Source organism: Ambystoma mexicanum, chromosome 14 (genome assembly GCF_040938575.1).
Source record: "Ambystoma mexicanum isolate Mex_15411 chromosome 14, UKY_AmexF1_1, whole genome shotgun sequence".
NCBI classification, from domain to species: Eukaryota; Metazoa; Chordata; class Amphibia; order Caudata; family Ambystomatidae; genus Ambystoma; species Ambystoma mexicanum.
In genome coordinates this window covers 170,617,061-170,641,407 of record NC_090940.1, presented here as the reverse complement: position 1 = coordinate 170,641,407, position 24,347 = coordinate 170,617,061, and the positions used below count along the sequence as shown (strand labels likewise).

Sequence of the window (24,347 nt, the reverse complement as noted above, 5' to 3'; positions counted from 1 at the left end):
GGCTCTGTCAGTGCAGGATCCTTTCTTTACTATCCACAAAGACAAACTGGTTTTACGCACACACCCTAGGTTCTCACCTAAATTCATATCCAAGTTCCATGTAAACCAGTCCATCGAGCTTCCGGCTTTCTCCCAAAACCCGCAAAGCTCGGCTGAGGTGAAACTACACACCCTAGATGTGCGTAGGGCGGTCCTATACTATGTAAATAAAACCAGACCGCTAAGGAAAACAGATCAACTGTTTGTCTCCGTAGCTACAGGCAGAGAGGGGGATCGCGTCTCTAAGGGCGCCATCTCGAAGTGGATTATCAACTGTATACAGCTGTGTTACTCTCTTGCTGAAAAGACTCTGCCTTTTACGCCAAGGGCCCACTCTACTAGAGGCATTGGTGCCACTCTGGCTTTCATTGCAAATGTTCCCCTCGACACCATTTGCAAAGCGGCTACTTGGAGCTCTATTCACACTTTTACTCAGCATTACTGCATTGACACTCATTCCAAGACAGATACACAAGTGGGACAAGCGGTTCTAAGACACCTGTTTGCTCATGACCCTTCTCACATCCCACCTCCTTCTTCTGGTACTGCTCGCTAATCTATGCACAGCATGTGATCTAAGCAGATTCCACAAGCCTCAGAAGGGATACATTACTCACCGTAATCGTATTTCTGATGCTTGTATCTGCTTAGATTCACATGCGACCCACCCTTCCTCCCCTCCGAGAGAAGGCGCATGATTGCTTGTAGTCTTACCTTTCTGTCTATCTGCTTGGATTATCTGTACTCACGCTACTCCTCATGCTTCCTCATGTCAGAAAAAATACAATCTGAGGATCCTACACGCGTGAGGGATCTTGGGTACAGTGGACGTCACACTAGGGATAGTATTACTGGCACGCCTGTGTCGACGCCCCATTTTCGACTTTCGAAAAACAAACTGTAATACTCCACAGCTTCCACTAGATGTCGGCCTATGCACAGCATGTGAATCTAAGCAGATACAAGCATCAGAAATACGATTACGGTGAGTAATGTATCCCATATATTATTTAATCAATTACACTCAAATTTTAAGAACACCATCGGTGTGGGCACTATAATCCTTAATAGTCCTACACCAAACGTTTAAAACAAACAATTCATTCACAGAGACAAATGCAAAGGCTTAAAACCTCCACTTAATAAGCTCATAGATTTGGATTCTAAAGTTGTTTTAGCTTTACAGTGTGATGTGCTGTGTTATTTATCACATTCAACCATACCTCGCTACTCACACCTCAATTAGACTCATTTCATACACTCTCGTATTCAGACATTTATCACAATCTCATTCCACACACACGCAATTAGTGCCTGACATGTTTCTTCCCATTTAAGATGTGAGTATAAAGATTATTCGGGAATCCTTCAGGGGCTTTTAAAGAGTTATTAAGCAATTTGGCAAAAACGTTTCTGTCAACAATACAATCTAAAATCTGATAATGACTGTTTGAGACAATCTTATGTCAACATTTTTTTCTCAAATGAGATCTTAATGGTCTCTTCTTTAAGGGTTATTAGTCCCCTTATCTTCCATCTAGCTGGAGAAGGATCACCACCTAACGGGGAGTAGCAAAACAAACAACAAAAAATAGGCGGATTAGTAGCCTATTCAGCTGCTCAACTCAAAAAATCTGTCATAATTAATTAATGACAGTCAAAGATCAAAAGAACAAACTCCCATTGTGTGGTTTGGAAAGCATAGCTATGCATGTGACATCAAACACCAGTTAACAAGTGTTCTCTCACCCTCTTACTAGTTTTGGAATTCAAAGAAAAGAAAACGGGGGAGGGGAGGAGGGAAGGGGGCCAAGGCCCTCTGGGGCGCAAGCAGAGGTAAAAGCGGGAAGGGAAAGGAAGGGAAGTAACACTCAACCTTCTACCATCCCTTCTACAGCTAATGCGAAAGTGAATTTCAATTCCATCACTCACTCTTAAATCAGGTATTTATCCAAGTTTCTTGTTATAGTGGATAAGCGGAAAGAGGCGGTCCTCGCACTCTTATGAGTAGAATGATTTGCGGATTTCATAGGGCTAAAAGAGGATATTAGATGGTATCCCGTTAGAGGCTGAGAGAGAGTAACTTTTGATGCATAGTATTGACATATGCAGAACTTACTTAATCACAGGTATTCGTCGTGGCGTATTTGTTCCAAAGTCGTGTAGAGCCAAAATCCAATGGCTAAAGTCGCAGTTAAAGCATGGCCGGTATCTCCATGTTAGACCTGCACTTGTTTGTTATTTCTGAGGAAAAATGTAGAAGGGCTATATGTTAGTCCAACACCGGCAAGTACAGAGGATAAAGAGTCAATGGCTAATGGATAGGCGGCTAGAACTATCCATCTGTACGGCTCTACCTCATGTAGTTCTAAAATATTAGGCAGCCAAAAAACCAAAGTGGCCTGGCTGTAAACAGGCCATATGCAGTGATAGTCGTAAGCAGTCGGTAAATGGTTGACATCATTACGGGCTTCCTGAGCAATCAACTAAACGTAGACCGACACATTATCCAACTGAAAATGCTCCCGCGGCAGTTCGTATTATGACGCCGACTTGTCCATGTCATTACGTGTTCCCAAAACGTTAAGGCAAACCTACATTAAAGCTAGTCTGCCCGCTCGACAGCTGATTCGTCTTACCATTGGTAAATAACGTCCAAGCTCTGTGTTTGGTTTTCTTCACTTCTTCCACGTTCTCTCGGTGCGTAAGTGCTTCCGGGGTCGCCTCTAGAAACTAGAAGCATATCCGGGCTTAATATGTCAGCATCCCTAATACGCGCATGCGCAGAGATGTTTTTGTACGGGTTCACTGGCGTCACCGATCATACGGTGCTTTACGCCCATTCTGCATTGAAAACAACGTCAACACCAATCAACAGGTTAGAAACCTACAATCCCCCCTTAATGCAAAAGCGTAGTCCAGTGAATCAAGCAAGATATTCCGTTTGGGAAAACCTCAGTGACAAGCAGCAGTAATTTGTCATGTTATTCACGCGCTTCCATCAGTCTCAAGAAATCGCACTAGACTCCTAAGGCTTTGCAGTTTAGACCCACAAGTCCATTTTTTCATTCAGACCAAACATCATACTATTGGTGAGAAAAATTAACTGTTGCTCTTTTTTCAAAAGGGCTCTTTTATCTTTGTTACTATCCATACTTGGTCTTTGTTTGTACAGGATAGTCCAGCTAATATCATCCACCTTATGGTTATATTCCATGCAGTGTTCAACTAGGGGTGCATTCCGAGTTCTATTTCTAATGCAACTTCTGCGTTCCCCTATCCGGATTTTGATTTTTCTATCCGTTTTACCTATATACATTTTTCTGCACGGGCACCAAACTGCATAGATCACCATCTTTGTGTTACAGTTACTAAAACTTTTTTGCTCCCAGCAGACCGTTGGTAAACCAATATCTACTTCTGTGCTCTTGAATGTGGAAGGGCAACGGCGACAGTTACCACACAGTGTGTGTCCCGTAAGGTTTTGAAATCCCCATTGTTGCGGCAATGTTCTTTGTAATGTCGGTTTCCTACTGATATCATTTCTAGTTAGGATTTCCTTTACATTACGGCTTCTCTTAAAACGCAATTATAGGTCTTGCAATTGGATGTTCACAGTTTTCCAGAAGATGCCAGTTTTTGCCAATGATTTGTTTAATTCCATTGGAAAGATGGTTATATGTATTGACAAAAACAAGTCGTTTATTGGTTTCTTTCTGTGTACGTTGTGCCCTATATTCCAACAGTGCCTATCTATTGTTGTTATTGGCTCGTTTCCAAGCACTCTGGGTGATTTTCTTTGGGTATCCCCTATCTTCAAGCTTATCTTTCATTTTCGTTGCTTCAACTTGAAAATCGGTTCTGTTGGTACTGTTCCTTTTAAGTCTCGGGAACTGGCCCAGAGGTAAATTGTTGCGTACATGACGCGGATGGAAACTTGAGTAGTGTAGCAAAGAGTTTCTATCTGATGGCTTGTTGTAAGGTTTAACATGCAGTTTTCTTATATTAGGTTCAACACTGATGGTAATATCCAAGAAACCTAAGGATATTGTACTATGTTGGTGGGTACATTTCAGAAAACCATTTTGTAGGTCAATCCATTCATAGAAGCGCTCCAGTTCCTGTGAGCCTCCCGTCCAAATCATAAAAATGTCTATATATCGACGCCATTTTCTATTGTGACTAATGAACGGGTTAGAGTTGTTCATAATGATGTTGATTTCAAAACCTTCCATGTAGAGATTGGCTACACTAGGCGCCAAAGTGGCGCCCATGGCGGTTCCTTGTATCTGTTTAAAGAACTCCCCATTAAAGTGGAAGTAACTCTCGACTAGGGCCATTTCCGCACACCACAGAATGAATACCGGGGTGGTTATCACGGTATGGTCCCTTAACAATTTTTCCTCGAGTACTTCTAGAGACAATTGTTGGGGGATAATCGAATACAAGGCCACTACATCAAGGCCCACTAGAAGCTCAGTCTGTGGATCAAAGTCCAAATCTTCTACCTCTGATATGATTTGTGTTGTATCCTGTATGAACAAGGCCATATTTCTCACCAACGGTTGTAAAAAGGTATCTGTGAATCTCGACAGGGGCTCAAGAACAGAATTCACCCCCGAGACGATTGGTCTACCTGGTGGGTTGGTCATCGCTTTGTGGATTTTAGGCAAGATGTAAAATTGCGGAATCTGGGGTTTATCTTTAATGAGAAAATCACATTTCTTCCGACTGATCCACCCTCTCTTGTGCTTTTGTGACTTTCAGGGTGATCATCTTAAGTAATCGCGGGGTTTGGTCCTCTATTAGTGTTTGGTAGCAAGTAAGATCTAACAACTGGCGGTAGCATTCCCTTATGTAATCTGCACGATTAAGAATCACTGTAGCTCCTCCTTTATCAGCCTTGCGTATTATGATCCCTTGATTACTGGATAATTGCTTAAGTGCAAGGATTTCATTGTTGCTGATGTTCTGAAAGGTTTTCCTGCCTTTCGCCTGTTGTTCTAGAGTCGTAATCTCTTTCAGTACTCTTTTTTGGAATACCAAAGCTTCTGGACTCTGAGCTGCTGTTGGTACGCAGAAGGCTGATTTATTGCTCAATCCTGAGTCTGAGGCTTCTTATTCGTGCGTATTATCCTCGAAAAATTGATATAAGTGGATTTTTCTCATGAATTGCCTAAATTCCTGACGAAAAATAAAAGGGCTATGGTGATTCGTAGGAACGAAACCCATCCCTTTCTCGAGCATCTGCATTTCTTGTTCTGTTCGTTGATAATCGGAAAGATTCACCACAAGGCTGCCATACTTTGGGTGACCCGAGGTTCCAGATCCCATGTCTCTGCACCGTTCTCTAAAAAATGTTGTTGATCATTTGGTCTACCACTTTGATTACCTCCTCCCCTGTTGCCTCTTCGGCCTCGGGGGTTGCCCCTCCTCATATTGCGTCGATTAGACTTGCCGCGATACGTTTTATTGTCACCGTATGAGCTTCCGTCACTTGAGTTGAAGGATGTATTTCTGAAAGACACTTTTTTCTTGTTACCTTGTCCACCTTGGGCGGAGGTACCATCCACTATTTCTTGTCTGAAGTAGTTGTCCTGTGTGTAGGGGAAGACTTTCTCATGCGAAAAATGTGTGAAATCTTTATTCATCCTTCTTACCCGTTCACGCAGGGTGAACTATAACTAATCCAATATTTTAGTACAACACTCCTACATGGATAACAAAACTAGACAACACTTACACGAAAATAGACCAACCTCAAGACACAGTTCCTTATTATTTCCCTATCCTTTCACGTCCTACCAACCCTTTACTAAATGTGATTTGAGAATCATATGGATACCGTTTTATTGGTATCCATTGATAAGGTTGCAGCAAAATTCCTGCTGCAAAAAAGACATTTTTTTTATTTAAAAAAACACTTTTTAACGCATTTATATGTGGGTGGGATAGTGTAATAATATAATGTAAGGGGAGTATAGGGGAGCTGTGGGGCTTTTCCCCCTGCATATAAATGTGTTGAAAAAAGCATTATTTTAAACTGCATTTTTGGCCGCAGGATTTAGTTTGGCAACCTTATCACATAGAACCGTTTTATTAGCACCTGGGCGGGAGGAACAGCCAATCAGGTTCCCAGGACTGCGGGCTGAAACTGCTAATTTGAGCCCATGGAACCTGAAGACTGCTTGCTCTGCCTCGCCATCTTCTCCCCATCCTCCCTTATCTTTTATTTTTCCAATCCCCCTACCCTGCTCAGTGGCGGCCATGGAAATGGTAGAGGGTCTCCATATGGAGCCACACCTTCCATGTCCATGGTAGCCATCTTGAGACAGTATTTTCATTCAATGAACAGGATGAGCGCGGTATCCTGTACATTGACTGAAAATACAAGCAGCCGTTCCAAGGGCTGAACATCCTGGGGCTGTTAACATCAGTGCCACCCCTTGCAACTGGTCGTTGAAGATATATTATGATGTACAGAGACCAGGTAGCGGTCAGCCCCACAGCTGTATCAGTACATCAAAGCTACGATCTCAGTACTGTTTTTGAAAGGGAACATTTTACAAAATAGATTGGATGGTTACAGTGTTTTCTGATGACAATGTGTGATTACATGCTATAGGTTTCATGCACATTACAAATAATTTCTATTTCAGAACAGGAAATGTGTGGCAATCTTTGAAGGACACACCTCAAAAGTAAACTGCCTCCTACTGACTCTGACATCTGGCAAGAACTCTGTGCTGTACACTGGATCCAGTGATCACACCATTCGCTGCTACAACATCAAGGTAATGTAATGTATTATGCACCCAGCACTGTATCCCATGTTTCTGATGCTTGTTAATCTGCTTAGAATCACATGCTGTGCATAGTCCGACATACAGTGGTCACTGCGAGTATTGCATTTTGTTTTTCTTAGTCGAAAAGGGGACGTCGACATAGGTGTGTCTGTAATACTATCCCTATAGTGACGTGCAGTGTACCCAAAATCCCTCCCGCGTCGAGGTCCCTCAGATTGTCTTTTTCCGCACAGAACACTGTTCGCCTTAATGCAGAGCTTGTTCGAGACAAATTGCCAATATCATTTATTCGACCCTTGGTCGTTTTTTGAAAGTTATTGTTAAATCCTTCTCTCCTTCGACGGCTAAGCTGTTTCACCGCCGATCAAGATCTTCGAAGGCGGTGATTTCGACAGAGGCGATCCTTCGGCGCTGCCGAACACGTGGCCCAGCCTATACAGTAGGGAGAGTGGGGGTCGTGGCACACTCCTGTTTTCTTTCTAAGAATGCCTTTCTCTTTCACCCCCCTTTCCTTCGGGGTCGTTATCACTTATAACTGTATCCTCAGCTATGGAGAGGACTCTGTTTAGATTTTGCCCGCGCTGTAACGGCAAATTCCCGTGGAAGGATAAGCATAAGCGGTGTAACCGCTGCTTACCCCTCGACCACAACGCGGACGGCTGTGCGGCCTGTAACTTCTTCGCCCAAAGACTTTAAAGGACCGCAGGGTCAAGAGGTGGGCAGTGTACGCTATGTCTAGAGCTGATTCCTCACCCGCCCCCGAATGTGACGAGGGGGACAGTGATAATACTACCTCCGTATCGGAGGTTGTTGACCTCTCTAACGAGCGTCCCGCCCCTCCGCGTCTGTCCCCAGCCTGACAAGTTCGGCTTGCGCCCTATTTATGGGGATGTACACCCCGGCGACGCTGACGCACATAAGAAACATAAAGATAAACAAACAACCCACGGCACTCCTTCGTCTAAGTCGAAGAAAGGCCTAGCGCCAACAGAGACGCTGGTCCTACCGGCAGCCTACGCCGACCGTAAGGGTCGCAAGCCCTCCCCGCAACCGTATAAGCAACTAGCGACTGGGCCACCTACAGATAAGGGCGCTACCACCAAAACGCCAGACGACTTGCCTCGTAGGAGTGCGCCCGTCGGCGAAGAGGTCTCAGCACCGCCTAACACTGCGAGACGAACCCTCGACTGAGAGTTTAGTTGCAGAGAGCTTGGCGCGAATAGTCTCCACTGACGTTCAAAGACGGACGGCGAAAGAGCCGCCTAGTGCCGCTCACAAGGCCAGGGAGACACCGAAGCAGACGGAAGGCAGGCAGAAACCCCCCCACTCAGTCGAAAGAAGGACCTAGCCCACGAGAAGGTTTCTCAGAGGGCGAAGGGAGTATATCCTCCACGCTGTGGGAAAGATCTCGACGGCTACAGGCGGAAGAGCTTCCCTTTACGCCTCCAGACCGTTCTGGGTTACCCCAGTGGACTTTAGAAAGATTCCAATCATGTGTGGACAAACTAGATAGATTTATGTCCACTCCTGAACAGGTAACACCCAAGAGATCAAGAGAGTTACTTCAGGAACACCCCAGGGCCAAATTGCCAAGACTATTTAACCTTCTTCAAGAGGAGGCTAATACATGTGACCTCACTGAAGAAGACTCTCACTTTCAAGAGGATGAAGAGTTCCTAAATATTGAGGATCAACAAAACCCTGAAGAAGGTTTTGAGGAATACCCAGACATGGGTGGAGGGGGCTTCGAAGAAGTCCCAGACGGAGGTGGCTCACAGCCTTGCAAGTCTCCAGGAGCGTCAACAGACCCTGATGCTCTGGATCTGTCCTCTCCGCAAACCACACCAATCAGAAACCCGTCACCTATAGACAACCAACCCACTTTCAATGCGCTACTACGTAAAGCAGCAGCACATTTTGAAATTGATACAGGAGAAATTACTCCAGAAATAGACTTGGTGGAGAAAATCATTAAGGAGAAACCACCTACTAGCCAGGCCATTCCCCTTCTCGCCTCAGTTAAGAGACGACTTATCCCATCCTTATCAACACCTGCGTTGGTTAGAGGGGTCAACCCAAGAATTGAGAAACTTTTTATTCCCTCACCCTCGGACCCATTATACATTAAGGGTCACTCAATACCTGATTCCTTGGTAGTAACCACCACAAGGAAAAGGGTAGGTGTTCCGCTATCCACTAGTGAAGCACCCCCAGACAAGGAGGGAAAGAAACGTTACGCCCTGGGAAAGAGGATTACAGCCTCGGCAGCTTTCTCCATCACAATTGCCAATTACAATACCTTACTGGCAAGCTGCGCTGATGCCCAATGGGGAAAGTTACGCCAAGACCTCGAAGAAGTTCCTGAGCCCTTACGAACTTGCTTGTTAGCCATGTAACAGAAGGTACTCTGGTTAACCAGAGCATCATTAAGAACACGCTAGATTCTGCAGAGACGGCTAGCCGGTCTTTAGTTCAGGGGGTACTTCTCAAGCGTCATGTCTGGCTCCGGAACTCAGGTTTTAAGCCAGAGACCCAGGCGTCATTCATCAACAAACCAATTGAAGACTCAAACCTGTTTGGTAAGGCGGTGGATGACGCACTGGCGACAGCTAAGAAGGATTTCGATACCCTAAAGACTCTAGACCAGATCTCAAGGCCTCCCAATAAGCGAGGTTACGGCAACAGATGCTTTTTTCGTGGCCAACGACAAAGCCAGCAACAGCAACAACAGTACTCCTCAGCAGGCAACTGGTCCTCCACTCAAGGAACCAGCGGACAATACGTTCAAAGCGGACAACGTTGTGGCAAGGGAAGATGTCGGGCCCCACTCCTAGAGGCTCCCCGGCTACCAACACCAAATGACCCGAAGGTTCGGGTCCCCTCCCATGCATCGCCAGTCGGGGGCCGGTTAACATCGTTTCTACCAGCATGGGAGGGAATAACTACAGACCGCTGGGTATTGTCAACCATAGCCCGCGGTTACTGCATAGAATTCAGTCGGTGTCCTACGTTCAGACCCCCAAGGGGAAGACGCCTATCACCAGAGCGCCTCACCATCTTTCTTCAAGAAGTCGAACTGCTACTAGAAAAAGGAGCAATAGAAGTTGTGCCTCTATAACAGGTAACGGAGGGTATTTATTCAGTGTACTTCCTTGTACCCAAAAAGGATTTAACCATGCGCCCTGTACTAGATCTGCGCCCAGCGAACAAATTTCTCAAACTTAAAAAATTTCGTATGGTGACTTTGCAGGAAGTAATTCCCCTGCTATCTCAGGGGGATTACATGGCAAAACTGGACATGAAAGATGCGTACTTTCACATTTCAATGTTGCCAGCGCACAGAAAATACCTCAGGTTCATGATAGAGGGCAAACACTAACAGTTCAAAGTTCTACCCTTCGGCATAGCGTCAGCGCCAAGGGTATTCACAAAAGTACTGAAAGTGGCAGCGGCCCACCTGCGCAGGTTGTCCATCCCAGTATACCCTTACCTCGACGATTGGCTCAGAACGGGGGATTCCTACGAGACATGCTTCTCATATACCCAAAAGACGGTAAACCTTTTGTTCCAACTGGGCTTCTCCATCAACGAGAAGAAGTCCAGCCTAGACCCCAGCCAGGTCAAGCAATTCCGAGGGGCTCTAATTCAAACAAAGGAAGGCCTTGTCTTCCCCTCCAACGAGAGGGTCCAAAATATGCTGTTTCAGATCCCTCGATATGTAGCCGGTCGAGAGGTGACGGTACGCAAAGCAATGCGATTGCTAGGAATGATGGCATCATGTATATATTGGTACCTCATGCAAGATTGGGCATGCGTCCAATGCAAGAGTGGCTCAACAGCCAGTGGTGTCAGGCCAGCGGACAATGGGACGATCTAGTGGTGGTCTTGCAGGCCTTGGTTCTCTTGCTGCGGTGGTGGTCGAAGGAAAACCTTGTAATAGGGAAACCATTCGCCACCCCCGCAGTAGAAGCCACTCTAACAACAGACACATCCCTCACAGGATGGGGGGGGCTCACCTATCCCATCAGACGGCACACGGAATTTGGACTCCGAGTGTGGCGTCCAAACACATAAATCTGCTCGAACTACTGGCAGTCTTCAAGGCACTGAAGGCTTGCCAGGCACACCTGCAAGGGAAGACAGTGCTGGTCCTCCCAGACAGCACCACAGCCATGTACTACCTGAACAAGCAAGGGGGCAATCACTCTCCAGGACTGTCCAAGCTGTCCCAGAAGATCTGGAAGTGGGCTCTCAGACACATGTTCCTGTTATCACAACATGTACCAGGGGAAATCAATATGCTGGCAGACAAACTCAGCAGAGACTTCCCTCTGCCCGCTGAGTACAAATAGAGATTACGAGAAGACATCGTCTCTGACGTTTTCTCACAATGGGGTTTTCCAGAAATAGATCTGTTTGCAACCCTGGAGAACTCTCAATGCCAAGATTATGCCTCCAGGTACCCCCAGAACCGCTCCAAGGGGAACGGTCTCTGGATAACATGGTCAGGGAAATTTGTTTACGCTTTTCCCCCCGACTCCCCTTCTCAACACGATAGTGCACAAGATGCACCAGGAACCAGTTACCATGATACTAATGGCCCCTATGTGGGCCCGGCAACCCTGGTTCGCTCACCTAATGGAGATGTCACTGTCTCCACCGGTGAAACTACCTTGCCTGTACGACATGCTGTCACAGGACAAGGCCAAAACGCTACACCCATGCCCACAGACACTCAACTTAGCAGCCTGGCTCCTGAGGTCATCGAATTCGGACATTTACAACTCCCTCAATAATGCCTGGACATCCTTAAAGAGGCAAGGAAACCGAACACTTGTTACTGCTACTCTAGCAAGTGGAAACGGTTCATCTGGTGTAGAGCAAAGACCATCAACCCCGTTGGCTGTTCTCCCACACAGATTGTTCTTTACCTGACTCGCTTATTAGACTCAGGGTTAGTCTTTAATTCTATAAAGGTTCATCTAGCTGCACTTTCAGCATACACCACGTCTCAACATAAGGTGTCATGGTGGAAAGTTCCAGTTATAAAAGCCTTCATGGAGGGAGTTAAAAGGATCCACCCTCCTATATCCAACCCAGCTCCCGGATGGGACCTAAATGTGGTACTAACCAGGCTTACGGGCTCACCCTTCGAACCCATGCACAAAGCAACACTTAAGAACCTCACTCTTAAAACTGCTTTCTTAATAGCTATCACCTCCATTAGGAGAGTAAGTGAACTACAAGCGCTCTCTATACTACACCCCTTTGTAACAGTTCACAAGGATAAGATGGTTCTACGCACGCATCCTAGGTTTGCACCGAAATTCATTTCTAAATTCCATGTCAACCAGTCGATAGAACTACCAACGTTCTTTCAAAACCCATCAAACTTGGGAGAAAAAAGCCTGCATACACTTGATGTACGCAGAGCGGTTATGTTTTATATGGAAAGAACTAGACCACTGAGAAAGACTAATCAGTTCTTTGTCTCGGTGGCAGCAGGAAGAGAAGGAGATACAGTTTCAAAATCCACTATATCTAGATGGATTGTCCAATGCATCACTCTCTGTTATACTCTTGCTAAGAGAGAACTACCCTTCAAGCCAAGAGCACATTCTACTCGAGGCACTGGGGCTTCCATAGCATTCATTGCAAATGCCCTCTTGAGTCCATTTGCAAAGCAGCAACCTGGAGTTCTGTACACACATTTACAAAACACTACTGTCTAGATGCCCATTCTAGATCTGATTCCCAGGTGGGACAAGCAGTATTAAGACATCTTTTCTCTACTGTTCCTTCTCACAACCCACCTCCAACTCCGGGTACGCTCGCAAGTCTATGCACAGCATGTGATTCTAAGCATATTAACAAGCATCAGAAGGCATGCATTACTTACCGTAAAAGCATTTCTGATGATTATATCTGCTTAGATTCACATGCGCCCATCCTTCCTCCCCGCTCGGATGGAAGGAACATAGTCATCTTATTACTTTCTCTCTTTTCTGTACTCACTCACGTATAGAAGGCTCCCTCAGGGCAGAAAAAATACAAACAGAGGGACCTCGACGCGTGAGGGATTTGGGTACACTGCACGTCACTATAGGGATAGTATTACAGACACACCTATGTCGACGTCCCCTTTTCGACTACGAAAAACAAAATGCAATACTCTGCAGTGACCAATGGATGTCAGACTATGCACAGCATGTGAATCTAAGCAGATACAATCATCAGAAATGGTTTTATGGTAAGTATTGCATGTCTTGTGTGTTATTCTTATTTCATAAGGATGGTGTGATGTATGTCAATAATATGTGGTTGGACGTGGTTTGCCTTGAAATAAATAGAGACTGCATGCTTTATAAAAGCATTGTCCTATTTAAATGCACAGATTATCATATTTTTTCTTTTTACGGGGGTTAAATTCATAAAGGTAAGCTTTGAAGCAAATCGGTAGATGCCTTGAGTATCCAAGTTAAGCAGAGGTGACTTGTACCTTATTCACCAAGAATTTCACTGCGGCAAATCTAGTGAGCCTTTAGCACACCTCAGTGGATTATATTTGCATGCGAGTATCTCTAGAATGGAAAAGAAAGAACATATGTTTACCTGTGACTGCATATATCTACAACATGTGCTTTATGCTACATGAAGAAGAACTAGAAGGCAAATACTATCCAATTTTGGGTATATTGTACTTAAACATACACCTCAACAAAAAGAAGGGAACATTGTAACACCTCTAGTGGTCAACAGAAGACATGAAGAGTGATCCATATAACTGAATAATTACTTTATTCTTATCAGGATGGGTAATTGGATGAACACCTACATCGGGTGTAGAAAAGAAGTAGACTTTTGTGCCTAATCATTTCTCTGTCCTCTCTCCTGGTTCTCTAAATTCTCCATCTCAATTCCAGGAAACAGTGTCTTGTACGTTTCTTGACAATCTTGGGGTTATAGCTCCCAGCATGCACAGGGCTCGCAAAATCTTCTTGCCCACTCGAATTGGCGAGGAGACTTTTTGAAGGGCGAGTACCATTTGCATGATGGTACTCGACCTTGCTGGTGAGTATGGGGATGTTTGAAAATTTTGTTTGACATTTTCAGCACTTTGCAGTAAATGGAAAATACGTTTCACTGTGTATTGCTGCCTTTGGGTGGCAGAAATGCACCAAATGTGAAGAGTGCATATGGTGACATGCACCATTTTGCAGAAAGCACTTGTAAATATTTTGTCACCGCTCACCATGGGGCAAGTGCATTTTTTTTATGTTGAGCATGTAAACTAGGGAACTCACCCTGCAGGCCTAGTGGGATTTTTACATATTTGCAAGGCCTGATGCTCCTTGACAGTGATAACTTCTTGACACACTAAACCGTCTCAGCGATATCGCGCCAGGCTGGATTTCTGTGATGTTACAAGAATTTAAGGCCTCATTACGATTACGGCGGTGCAGTAAAAACAGAAGTACATTGGCAGTAATTCTGTCACTGCCACTTTACCACGACATAACTGTACCGCTGACTTCTTAATGTTGAGCGAATGTGGAGAATTCACCTCCTGCCAAAAAGGTAGAGGCATATCCTCCGCTTTACCTCTAATAATCAGCAAATTTACTGTGCATAATTACTATTCTAGGTAAATCTGCCAAGAATCCCGTAGTCTTAATTCCATGGTATTGCCAAAAGATCAAGCAGTGGTATTTCCGTGATAAATCCAATGATTTTCCACCAGTCACGTAATGAGAGCCAAGTGTCCAGCTCATTTCAAGCAAACCCAGATATTCTCATCACATTGGACCTGGTCTCTTCCTTGGGCAAGATTACCTTTCACAGGCTTTCTCAGGAACGCCTCCACAAAAGACGGTCTGTGTAATTTCTTGAGGTCTGCATTCTCCTTTCGTATGTAAATGGGACTGTTTTACGAATTCCAAATTCTGGTCTCTGAGTGTTCTGCTCCTCCCGCGCTTACAGTATTTTCAAAGTGCATACTGTACCTTTTTAACATCATAACAAATGGTTGTTTGCCTTGATTGCTCAGCCTTACTACGTCTAAGAGTTAACAATACTCAAGACCAACACCCCGTAAACTAAGATAGGTTGATATATATGAATCCTAGGAAAAATGTGCCTAACATCTAGTGGCAATGGTGGGATAAACACATTTTAAGGACTTGGTGCACCAAAATATCTGCACAGTGAAAGTGCTAAGACTACCTTCAAACCAACTACATAAGATTGAGCAATATGCAGATATACCTCCCTGGCTACCTTTAAGGCTGACCTACCCAATGCAGTGTGCAAGGCCTGGGAATATAGTTGTCTGGCTTGACACTGCAGCCACAAGACAGGTGATTGTGCCGATTCATTGATTACTTCTTCTCCCTCATTTCTTGTTGCCCCAGAAGTCTTGAAGCAGAGGCATGTGGTGCTTATGTTGAAGATGGCTCAGCTGGCTTTTGATGAGAAAGCTTGAGAGATATAGAGTGCTGATGCAGGGATGCCAAAAAAGTAGAAATTACAAAATGTGTTGATTGATAAGGTGAGAGAATGATTTAAAGGAAAAGGAACATGTTCAGTGTTAGCAAAGATTTCTGTTCTGGCAACTTTTCCCCCACAGTTTCTATGAACCCCCATACTTTTGAAGGGAAGTAAATCCTTCATTTTACCTTCCCTTGTCTGTTGCTCATTTGTTATGGGGAAACTGATCAATCCTTCAGACTTTCAGTACTGGGAAACTGTTTCTCATCTACATTTTCTTTGAACGTTTTAATTTTGCACTGAGCATCTTACAATTCAGTGTATCAGGGATACTTTTGTATTGCCTTCGCTTTTTGCACTTGGGATTTTTTTTTTTTTATATATGCCTAAAGACAAGCTGGTGGCAGCAGATACATATTTACATTTTTTGCATTCTTTTTAGTGAGCACATTCGCGTTTACCTGCGTATGGCTACTAAACGTAGATAGTCCCCCAAAAGAGCCATGCCTCAGGATTTGTATGTGTTCTTTGGCCATATTGTTGTTTGACCTTCTTCCTGCCTTGCTAGGTCAGGACATCTCTTATAAGGTCATGCACTTGTCCCCATTCCACTTCTGTGTTACCAGAGAGTCTAAGTTTGGGACATGAGTGAAACCAATAGTTTTCCCTGATTGGACAACTACTTGCTGTTTGAATGGTGCAGCTCCTTGCCATTGATGGGCTTGAAGTTGCTTCCTACCTGGATTCTGGATAAAAAGAGGACTCCTGTAGCCATTTCTTCAGATAAGCGTTCGAGCCAAGAATCCCTTGTAGACAAACAGCCGACTGAAGATCTGAAGAGGCCTGGCATCCCTTCCTTTGTCTAGCCCGGTTTAGCCCTGTTGGACTACCTGTAAGGGAGATGTATCATTTGTATGCTTCATGCCCTCTTCTAGTAAGACCCCCAGTTCTTTTTGCTGGATTTGTGCACCTTTTTCTATATACTCTGAATGAGTGGAGCCTTTTTCCACTCATTCATTCTTATGTGCTCTCTCTTTTGGAACTCTGTGTTTTACCTTTTATAATGGAGTCTACTTTCCTCCATATCTCTTTTAAGGCATCTGTGTTTACATTTTGGAACACACAGCTCCTTATGGGCAGTGTTGCTGGGAACCCTTTGGGGTCTCCTTTGAGATTCTTTATTTCTTCTCCAGTAACTGCAGTTCTCAAGGATAGAGGGATACTTTGTATCCCTCCTAAAACTTTATACTATGAGTGATAAGCACACACCACCTTATGTGGAGTGATAAGAGGATACCTAGTATCTTCCTTCTCTCTACTCCTGTGACATGTTAGTCACATGGACAACCTTCTAGTGATGGCTGGTTGCAGTGGACGTGTTCTACCAACTATTGTGTTATTTTTTACTGCAGACTGTATTAAAAGTCCCGGTTGTCCACAATAGTGTCACCTATGTACTAACATGGTGGCGTCTTTCTTTTTTCACCATTTCTAGTGTGGTTGTCCTTTGTTAGCCATTCCTCTCTCATTCTGCGAGGGGAGGTCTGTGTGTGTGTTTTGCCTTTGGTGTGAACCCTTGGGTGTCCACGCCAAGGCTCCAGTGTGTCTGGGCAGGCAGAAAGTGGGGGAGGAGTTTTCCACACCCCTGACCTTTGTCTGCCAGAGTACCTGAATATAACCAGTACCCACTGCGGGGCTGACTGTCCTGATTGAACACCCACCCCTTTCTTTAAACTGCTGAGAGAGTGTGTGGAGTGTGTGCTGAAACTGAATAAAGGGTGAGGTTCCTGCGGTGAAGGGTAAGTCGACTACTGCAAACTGAAGTAACCAAAGAAGATAATCACACAGAGACGTCTGAGACTATTTGCAACACTGTGAAGCGCCAACTGCTGTTCTGACCCCGTTTTCTATGTGACAGGGGAGCTCTGAAGACGACGACTCCTTCCCCTTGGCTGGTGGGACCAACCATCCCTGAGACGAACTACAATCTGAGCCATCCCCGAGGTGCTGTGCCTTTCCAGAGCTGCAGACTGCAAATACCAGGAGACATTCGACCCTTCTGTAGTGCAACATCTTACTGTGGCCGAATCAGTCCAAGTCTTTGCTGAGCTTAAGGTGAACCCCCAGAGACACAAACCGACTGCTACAAGTGCCCTCACAGGAATGCAGGACTCCAGAAATCGAAGACGATTGACTACACAAACCGTGTCCTTTGCTGGTGCTGCAAAAATGCCGCCAAAACCGCAGACTGACCAGAGAAGCTGAAGAAATCAGTTCCAGAGGTCCTCTCTCGAGACTGCTGCTGAGACATCCCGTTCAGCTTCCTGCCTTTCGTTACCAGACGAAGGAATCCGGAGACAGGGTCCATCGCTGCTGCACAGAGGAGAGACCAGCCACAACATTTCTTCTAACCTAAGGTACTGTGGAGTGAAAAGGTACTGCTCACCTTAAACCAAGAAGTCGCTCCGGAGTGTTGCAGTGTACGAAGAGGTACATGTGACCCAAGCTGTCGGCTTGTGTCCCTTTTTTGAGTCCTTTAACAGGGTCTCCAAAATTGTGTTAATTCTTCTAGCATACTTAGCTAGAGACTGAAAGTATCCACACACATTTTTGTTGTTATGCTGCTTTGCAAGACTTTTAGCCTTTTTAGACTTCTGCATAGAGTTAGTGATCGGACTGTTAAAGCTTGAGTTTGCTGAGAAAACTCCTCTAGAACCTTAAGCTCTGCTACTGTTTAACCAACATTTTCCTTCCTAAAAGACTTTATCTTATATGGTGTTGCTAACTAAATATATTTACTGTATATCTTTGTCTGTGGGCGAGTGCACGTTGGTTCCGATAATAGGTAGAAATGTAATTAGTGTCAAACTCTGGAACAATTGTAACGCAAGCAATTACCAACTAAGCAGTGACCTTTGAAAAGTATTTATAAGTAACCCTATGTGTGTTGGTAAAATGCTATAAGTATTTTAAGACATTCTTTGTGTAAATAATAAATATATATATTTTAATATAAATGTATTGGTGCAAGTGTTTCTTTTTATGACTGCTCTGCTATTCTACAAGGTTCCATGAGTAGTACCGACTGATACTAAGAGTTTGGGACCTGTAAACCTTTGGGAAAGTCTTACCTCAAGTGGAGGTTAGGAAAACTCCCCTAACACTACCTAATTGCCGAAGACCCCGAGTGGTGCTTCAGCCCTTGGACTAGTTGGGCCAACTAGTCACAATGCTTTCTGGCGGATTCTGCCATTCTGAGCCTTCGCGAGTGTCCCTGGGCCCACCAATGGACTGCCCAGCTCTGTCGTGGGGTACCTCGTCAGAAGAATTGCCGTTCTGCAATTTGCCCCGGGAACTATGTTGGTCACCAGCTTGTTGTAGAAGTAGGCATTCCCTGCAAATTTCAGCATCCCAGCCTTAAGGTATCCTGTCCTAGAGAAGCTTGTTCAACTGTGGCTGAAAGGATGCCTATCGTCGTCTGTGTGCAGTGGCCATCGCTGGAACTTGCCTTTCCCAGTCCTGTGTAGTGTCTTGAAGAGGCATGTATCGGTGAATCTTGCATTTCTTCATCACCAGGGATTGCATCTTGCATTTGGACCTGACCAGAAGAATACTTGCACCCGTACCTCCTGTGCACCTGTCACCAACCAGAACCAACGGCAGGAAAACTGACTGCCAGCGACCCCCTCCCCCCCCCCCAACCCTCCTAATTGACCCATCAAGTCCTTTGGAAAATTGGAATCGGGAGGCTAAATGAATGCAAAGCATTTGCCCCTCCACCCATGTCCACCATATGATAACATTGAGTTGAAGTGGAGGGCTTTGGGCGCATCCTCTGACAAACTGGCCTGCCTCCCGCTCCAAAGGCCATACAGACGCTCTCATTTCCAAGAAGAGGGTCCATATCCAAGATCACATCTCTGTGGCCTCTACCAACACAGCCCAACTTTGCAAAGAGCGGGCCAATCCTACTGCAGTCTCCACCTTTCCTGGTCCCTCCCAGGCCCTCTATATGGTTGTGGCTACTCATTTCACCATTAAACCAATTAAAACTCAGCACATCCAGTCCTCGCTTGCCTCTTCCTCACTCCTGCTCTACCTCTCTCAGGCACCCTTTGGCCACCGCTCCACTTCCTTTCTCCTTCTTCTCTCTGACAAAACCTGACAATGTTTCCAGACCAGCCCGATCTATGATAGTGTCGTCCAAACAAGTGCTCCACTGCTCTTCCAGAACTATTGAGGACCACATTTCCAACCTCGCTCCAGCCTTGGTCGATTTCTGTAATCACTCTTTTGCCACTGGATCTTTCCCCTCTCCCCTCAAGCACTCCCTTGTGCACCCCTTCCTAAAAAAGCCTTCCGCTGATCCTACCTGTCTGGCAAACGATTGCCGATTTCCTTTCCTGGGCAAACTCCTGAAAAAGCTGTCCATCTCCCCGCTTACCCTCCGCATGGAGTCTGTTGGCCGCCTCCATGACCATCAGTCTGGCTTCAGAGCAAACAGAGGCACAGAGACTGCTCCCCTGAACACCTGCTCTCTAATTTTGGATCCAGCTTTCCCTCTGTCCTCATCCTCCTTGACCTTTCCTCTGCTTTTGATATGCTAACCTGATCAATCGACTCTGCAAGAACCTGGGCATCACTGATCAGGCCCTGGCATGGCTGACGACCTTCCTCCTGGACTGACCCTCCCAGCTCCAACTTGGATCCTTTTTCTCACCACCTATCTCTCCACATGTGGTGTCCCCCAGGGCTCTGTCCTCACCCTGGCTCTTCAATGTCTATCTAGCCCCTTTGGCCCACATGATCTCCACCTTCTCTTCTAGCGTTCAGTGTTATGCGAGTGACACTCAGCTCTCTTTCAGGCTCCCCTCAGCCTCCTCTACTTCCTTGCTCATTCCTGACTGTCTATCCGCGATCCAGCATAGGTGCGCCTCCAACGATCTCTGCCTTAATGCCAGTAAAATGGAGATCCTTCTCATTGGGACCCCTGCTGCCGCTTTCCCTCTCACTCTGGCCGCCCTCCTTGGGCTCTCTACCCTCGGCTTCCTGTGAGGCAAAAAGCCTTCGTGTCATCTTCAACTCCAACACTCCTTCTCTCCTCACATCTTGGACCTTGCCAAGAAGGCCACTTCCAGCTGCACCTCCTCAGAGGTATTCTACCTTTTCTCACCTTCCCCCAGAAGCTCACTGTCTCCAGAGGCCTGCTACGCTCCAGGCTGGACTACTGCAACAGCTTCTTTCTCAATCTGCCTAACTCTACTCTTCTCCCCCTTCTAATAACAGAACAGGACTGCAGGACTTATCCTTGGCCTCAAGCCCAGGGACCGCATCTCTCCAGCCCTGAAATCTCTCCACAAGCTCCCGGCTGCAAGGATCAAGTTCAAGACCCTCTGCATTGTCCACATGGCTTTCTGGGCCGGGGCCTCACTATATCCAACTCTCTCTGCCTAAATACCTTCCTTCAGCTACCTTTGTTCAGCTGCCTTAAAACTCTGAGCGTCAGACGCTTCTCCAAGCACCTTTGCAGGTGCCTCCCTCTGGATCTGCATCCCTGCCCCTCTGACTTGAGCCGGACTACTTGAAGTTCTGGAAGCAGCTCAAGACCTTCCTTTTCTCCTCTGCCTTCTCTCTCACACTTCCTTGCTAAGTTACCTAACTGCTTTGCTGACTAGTGGCTTGGTACCCTCCGAGTCTCACTGGGTACCAGGCTCCTCCATGACCAGTCTTCCTTGCACTGCCTCCTCGCCTACCGTGCACTTAGGGGCTGTAACTGTACCCCCCTACAGCCGCCCTGCTCCTTGAACTTACCCAGAGCCGAGCTTCCCTGGCTTCACTTACTCTGAGCCTTGCTACCCTGATCACACTCCCCCCCCTACCTTCCCCCTGCACGTCCCCTCTCTGTTCCCTCTCCCTTCCCCCTGCACTTCCCCCTCTCCCTTCCCCCTGCACTTCTCGTTATCGCACTTGCACAATCTGAATGTCACAAGGTTTGGTAGGATCGCTTGACTTGTCTTACCCCGTCTCCCCTCCCTTGTCTTGTGGCGCCTAGAAACACTCGTGTACATGTGCATTATAAATATCTTATCGGGGCGCTGTTGAACTGGCTCACGATGAAGACGTGTACCGGAGAGCTCTGCCGTGGCCTACTATATCCTGTTAAAATACACCGACTGTGCCAGTGATTCCTGCTATTTTGCTCATCTGATCATGTGGGGGAAAACTTATGGAATGCAGCGGTGTATCAAACATCCCAATTGACTTGAGTGCCCGACTTCTTACCGCACGCTCTGGCGGCCCTGGAGACCGGAAGCTGCAGTACCTCCATGACCATGTGTGGGACCGTAGTTGCTTGCAGTGGAGGGCTCAACCTGGGCCATACACTACCCACAGCGTCCTGATTCCACAGTTCCCTCACCTCTTTCAACACGATTGTTGCTGGCAGATGGGGAGGAGATGGGAAGGAACGGCCATTGCTGCTTGTAACAGCGGCTACAGACTATTTGGGCGAGTTACCCTTGTTGTGGTTGCCTCGGCCCTGTGTGGCTGGGTACTTGAGGGGAGGGTGTGGGGGGGGTGCGGCAGACCACCCTGTAGAGACGTGAGGGACTGATGAGTGTGGATGAACATCAGTCTTGGGCCCTGAGCCCGCCCTCCTTTGTGCATACCTTTCCTGCTCTGCATCTGTGCTTGTGGGGCCGAGCGCTGCAGACGTGCCCGTTTGATGTGTAGACTAGCTCGGGCGACCGCTTGTTAACCGGAAAAAATGCTTTGTGGGAGCCGCCTCCTTTTCGGGCCCTCAGTCATTGCTCTGCATCTTGGGTGAGGTGTGCTGGGCAGGCCATTTCTGCTCTTGTCCTGGTGGCGATCTGCACTCCCATCGCCTATTTTTGATCTCCAGACTTTTTGTGAGTGAAGTAGTTTGGGCATGGTCCTGGTGATTTCTCCCCTTACGTAGTGTTGTGTGTTTGTTAAACCACACTACCGCCTCTCTGCTTTGACAGAGCACTAATCTCGGACATACGGCTGAAGCTCACACCTGTCAATACTCACTATGGTCAAAGACAAACATATGAAGGTGGGCACCCAAAGTAAAATGGACCAGTATCCTGTCCCACACGGCTGGCTCTGTGTGCAGCCTGAATATGCTCATCTCGTCTCCTGCTCATCTCGTCGCCTGCTGTAATTTTCCTAAACCTTGTAATGCGGTCTCTACATTGTCCATGTTACACTAAATTCTCTATGAGTTAGACATGTGGTTTGATCATGTTCCATATATGCTCCTGGCTGTCCACGTGACTATATTCTCCACATGTTAGTCACACTTGGCCCTGTCAGGTCCTATAGGTACTTGCAGGTCCATAGAATTATTTGTGTTTAAGCATCTGCAAGCTGTTGCTCAGGATCTCTCCTCTTTAGCGGTTCCTGCGTTTGGCTAATGACAAAATAATAAAAGCAATGACCGTATGTATTTGTGTCTGCTCCCTAGCTAAAGAACTGTACGCTCACATTGTTCATGTATTTGTGTCACGAAGTGCGGATGGCACCTGTGCTTCATGTCTAACGCTGCTATGTCGTGAAGTCTCTAACAACATGGCTTCTTGGTGTTTAGTCCAGGCTGTCCATATAGATGTCTCTGATGATGACCTGCGGCTCTTCATTCACGCATTGATAGATTTGTACAGCACCTGTTCTGTATGGCTGGCTGAAGGGATACCTCTCAACGTATTTATAGATCATTGGTCCTTTAGGAATTTGTCCGAAATAGAATGGATGATTGCAGTGTTTTCTGACCTCTCGTCATGTCATCAATTTAGTGGGGGGGCTTGGGGGGGGGGGGTCAAGATCTCGACTCCCTCTTCAAAACGCCAAATCAAAATGCAAGTCAAAAGAGCAAAAGAGTTAAGTGGTAGGTCTGGGCATTGGGGCCCAATGGACTAATCGAGCCAAAAGAAAACCTGTAGCTGCATGAGGGGACCTCACCGAATAGATGGAGTCACCACCTCACCAGACTGGAGATTCTGGAACAGAGCTTTCATGTTACCTTCACAAAAGGTTGCAACGGTTCTGGTTCGGATTGGCAGTAGTCACAGGATCTTTGCAATGCTGGAAGCAATCAGACAAGTGAGTCTGGGCACCCCATATCCACTTCCACCAGCCACTCTGATAACTTGCCACTGTAACTAGAAGGTTAAAGGGTAAGTGGAAAAATTGATAACATGTGCCTCCTCAGCACTCCACGTGAGGTGGGTTGTGCTGATTCCACAAAATCGAGGTCCGGGAGGATGAAAAAGATCCCCACAGCCTGTTAACAAAATGTTATCACAGAAAAGTAAAAAGGAAAGATCAAGGACCTTCCCAACAGCAGTGCACAGAAAGTACTGCAATGAGAAATTACAGATGCCATAAAGTTGGAGGACAGCATAGTATCCAAAATAAATACAAAAGGTTCCCAAACGCAGAGTAAAAGACTGAGTGAGTGTGGAAAAAGGGTCCCACACACTCAGCAGAGTCAGATAAGTGCTGGGGGACTCACAGGTGAAGAGAATGTCACATAAAAAGGCATTCTATTTAAACAATAAGGTTGCTCTCAGGCTCTCAAGCATTGTCCCTTCTGAACTTGGTGTTCAAGTTCAATCATTAGTTTTTCTCACCACATCTTTTCCAAACCCATCTTCCATAAGCTTGACTTTTGCAAGGTCCTGAAGTTCGATCTGCATGGTAAAAATGTCCACCAGTATCCTGAACAACTGTTTTAGAGGTCTGTGCATAATCAGGCATGCTTCAAGCCATTGTGCTTTTGGTCTTCCCATTTTAGAGTGTTACAAAATCAAACCATTTCCCTCTCCTAATGGATTTCATGCTCCCTTAGTGTGAACTAAAGCAGAGATGTGTTCCACTATTCCCCCCATCCTTGGCTGCTAGTGCCCAGGTAGTCTTATCAGTATGGAGGAATTATGAATAAGTACAAGAGATACTTCTGCCAAGTCGGTCTTGTTTTCTCCATTCAGTCCT

The 24,347-nt window shown here is 46.0% G+C and overlaps 1 protein-coding gene across 2 annotated transcripts in view; it reads left to right on the top strand.

Annotated features, from left to right (window-relative positions):
- ZNF106 (zinc finger protein 106) overlaps positions 1–24,347 on the top strand; it is a 693,205-nt gene that overhangs the window by 485,051 nt on the left and 183,807 nt on the right. For both annotated transcript variants that reach the window (XM_069638825.1, XM_069638826.1), the window contains one exon: positions 6,699–6,833. In XM_069638825.1, coding sequence (XP_069494926.1) covers positions 6,699–6,833 — 135 coding nt within the window. The remainder of the gene's footprint in view (positions 1–6,698; positions 6,834–24,347) is intronic.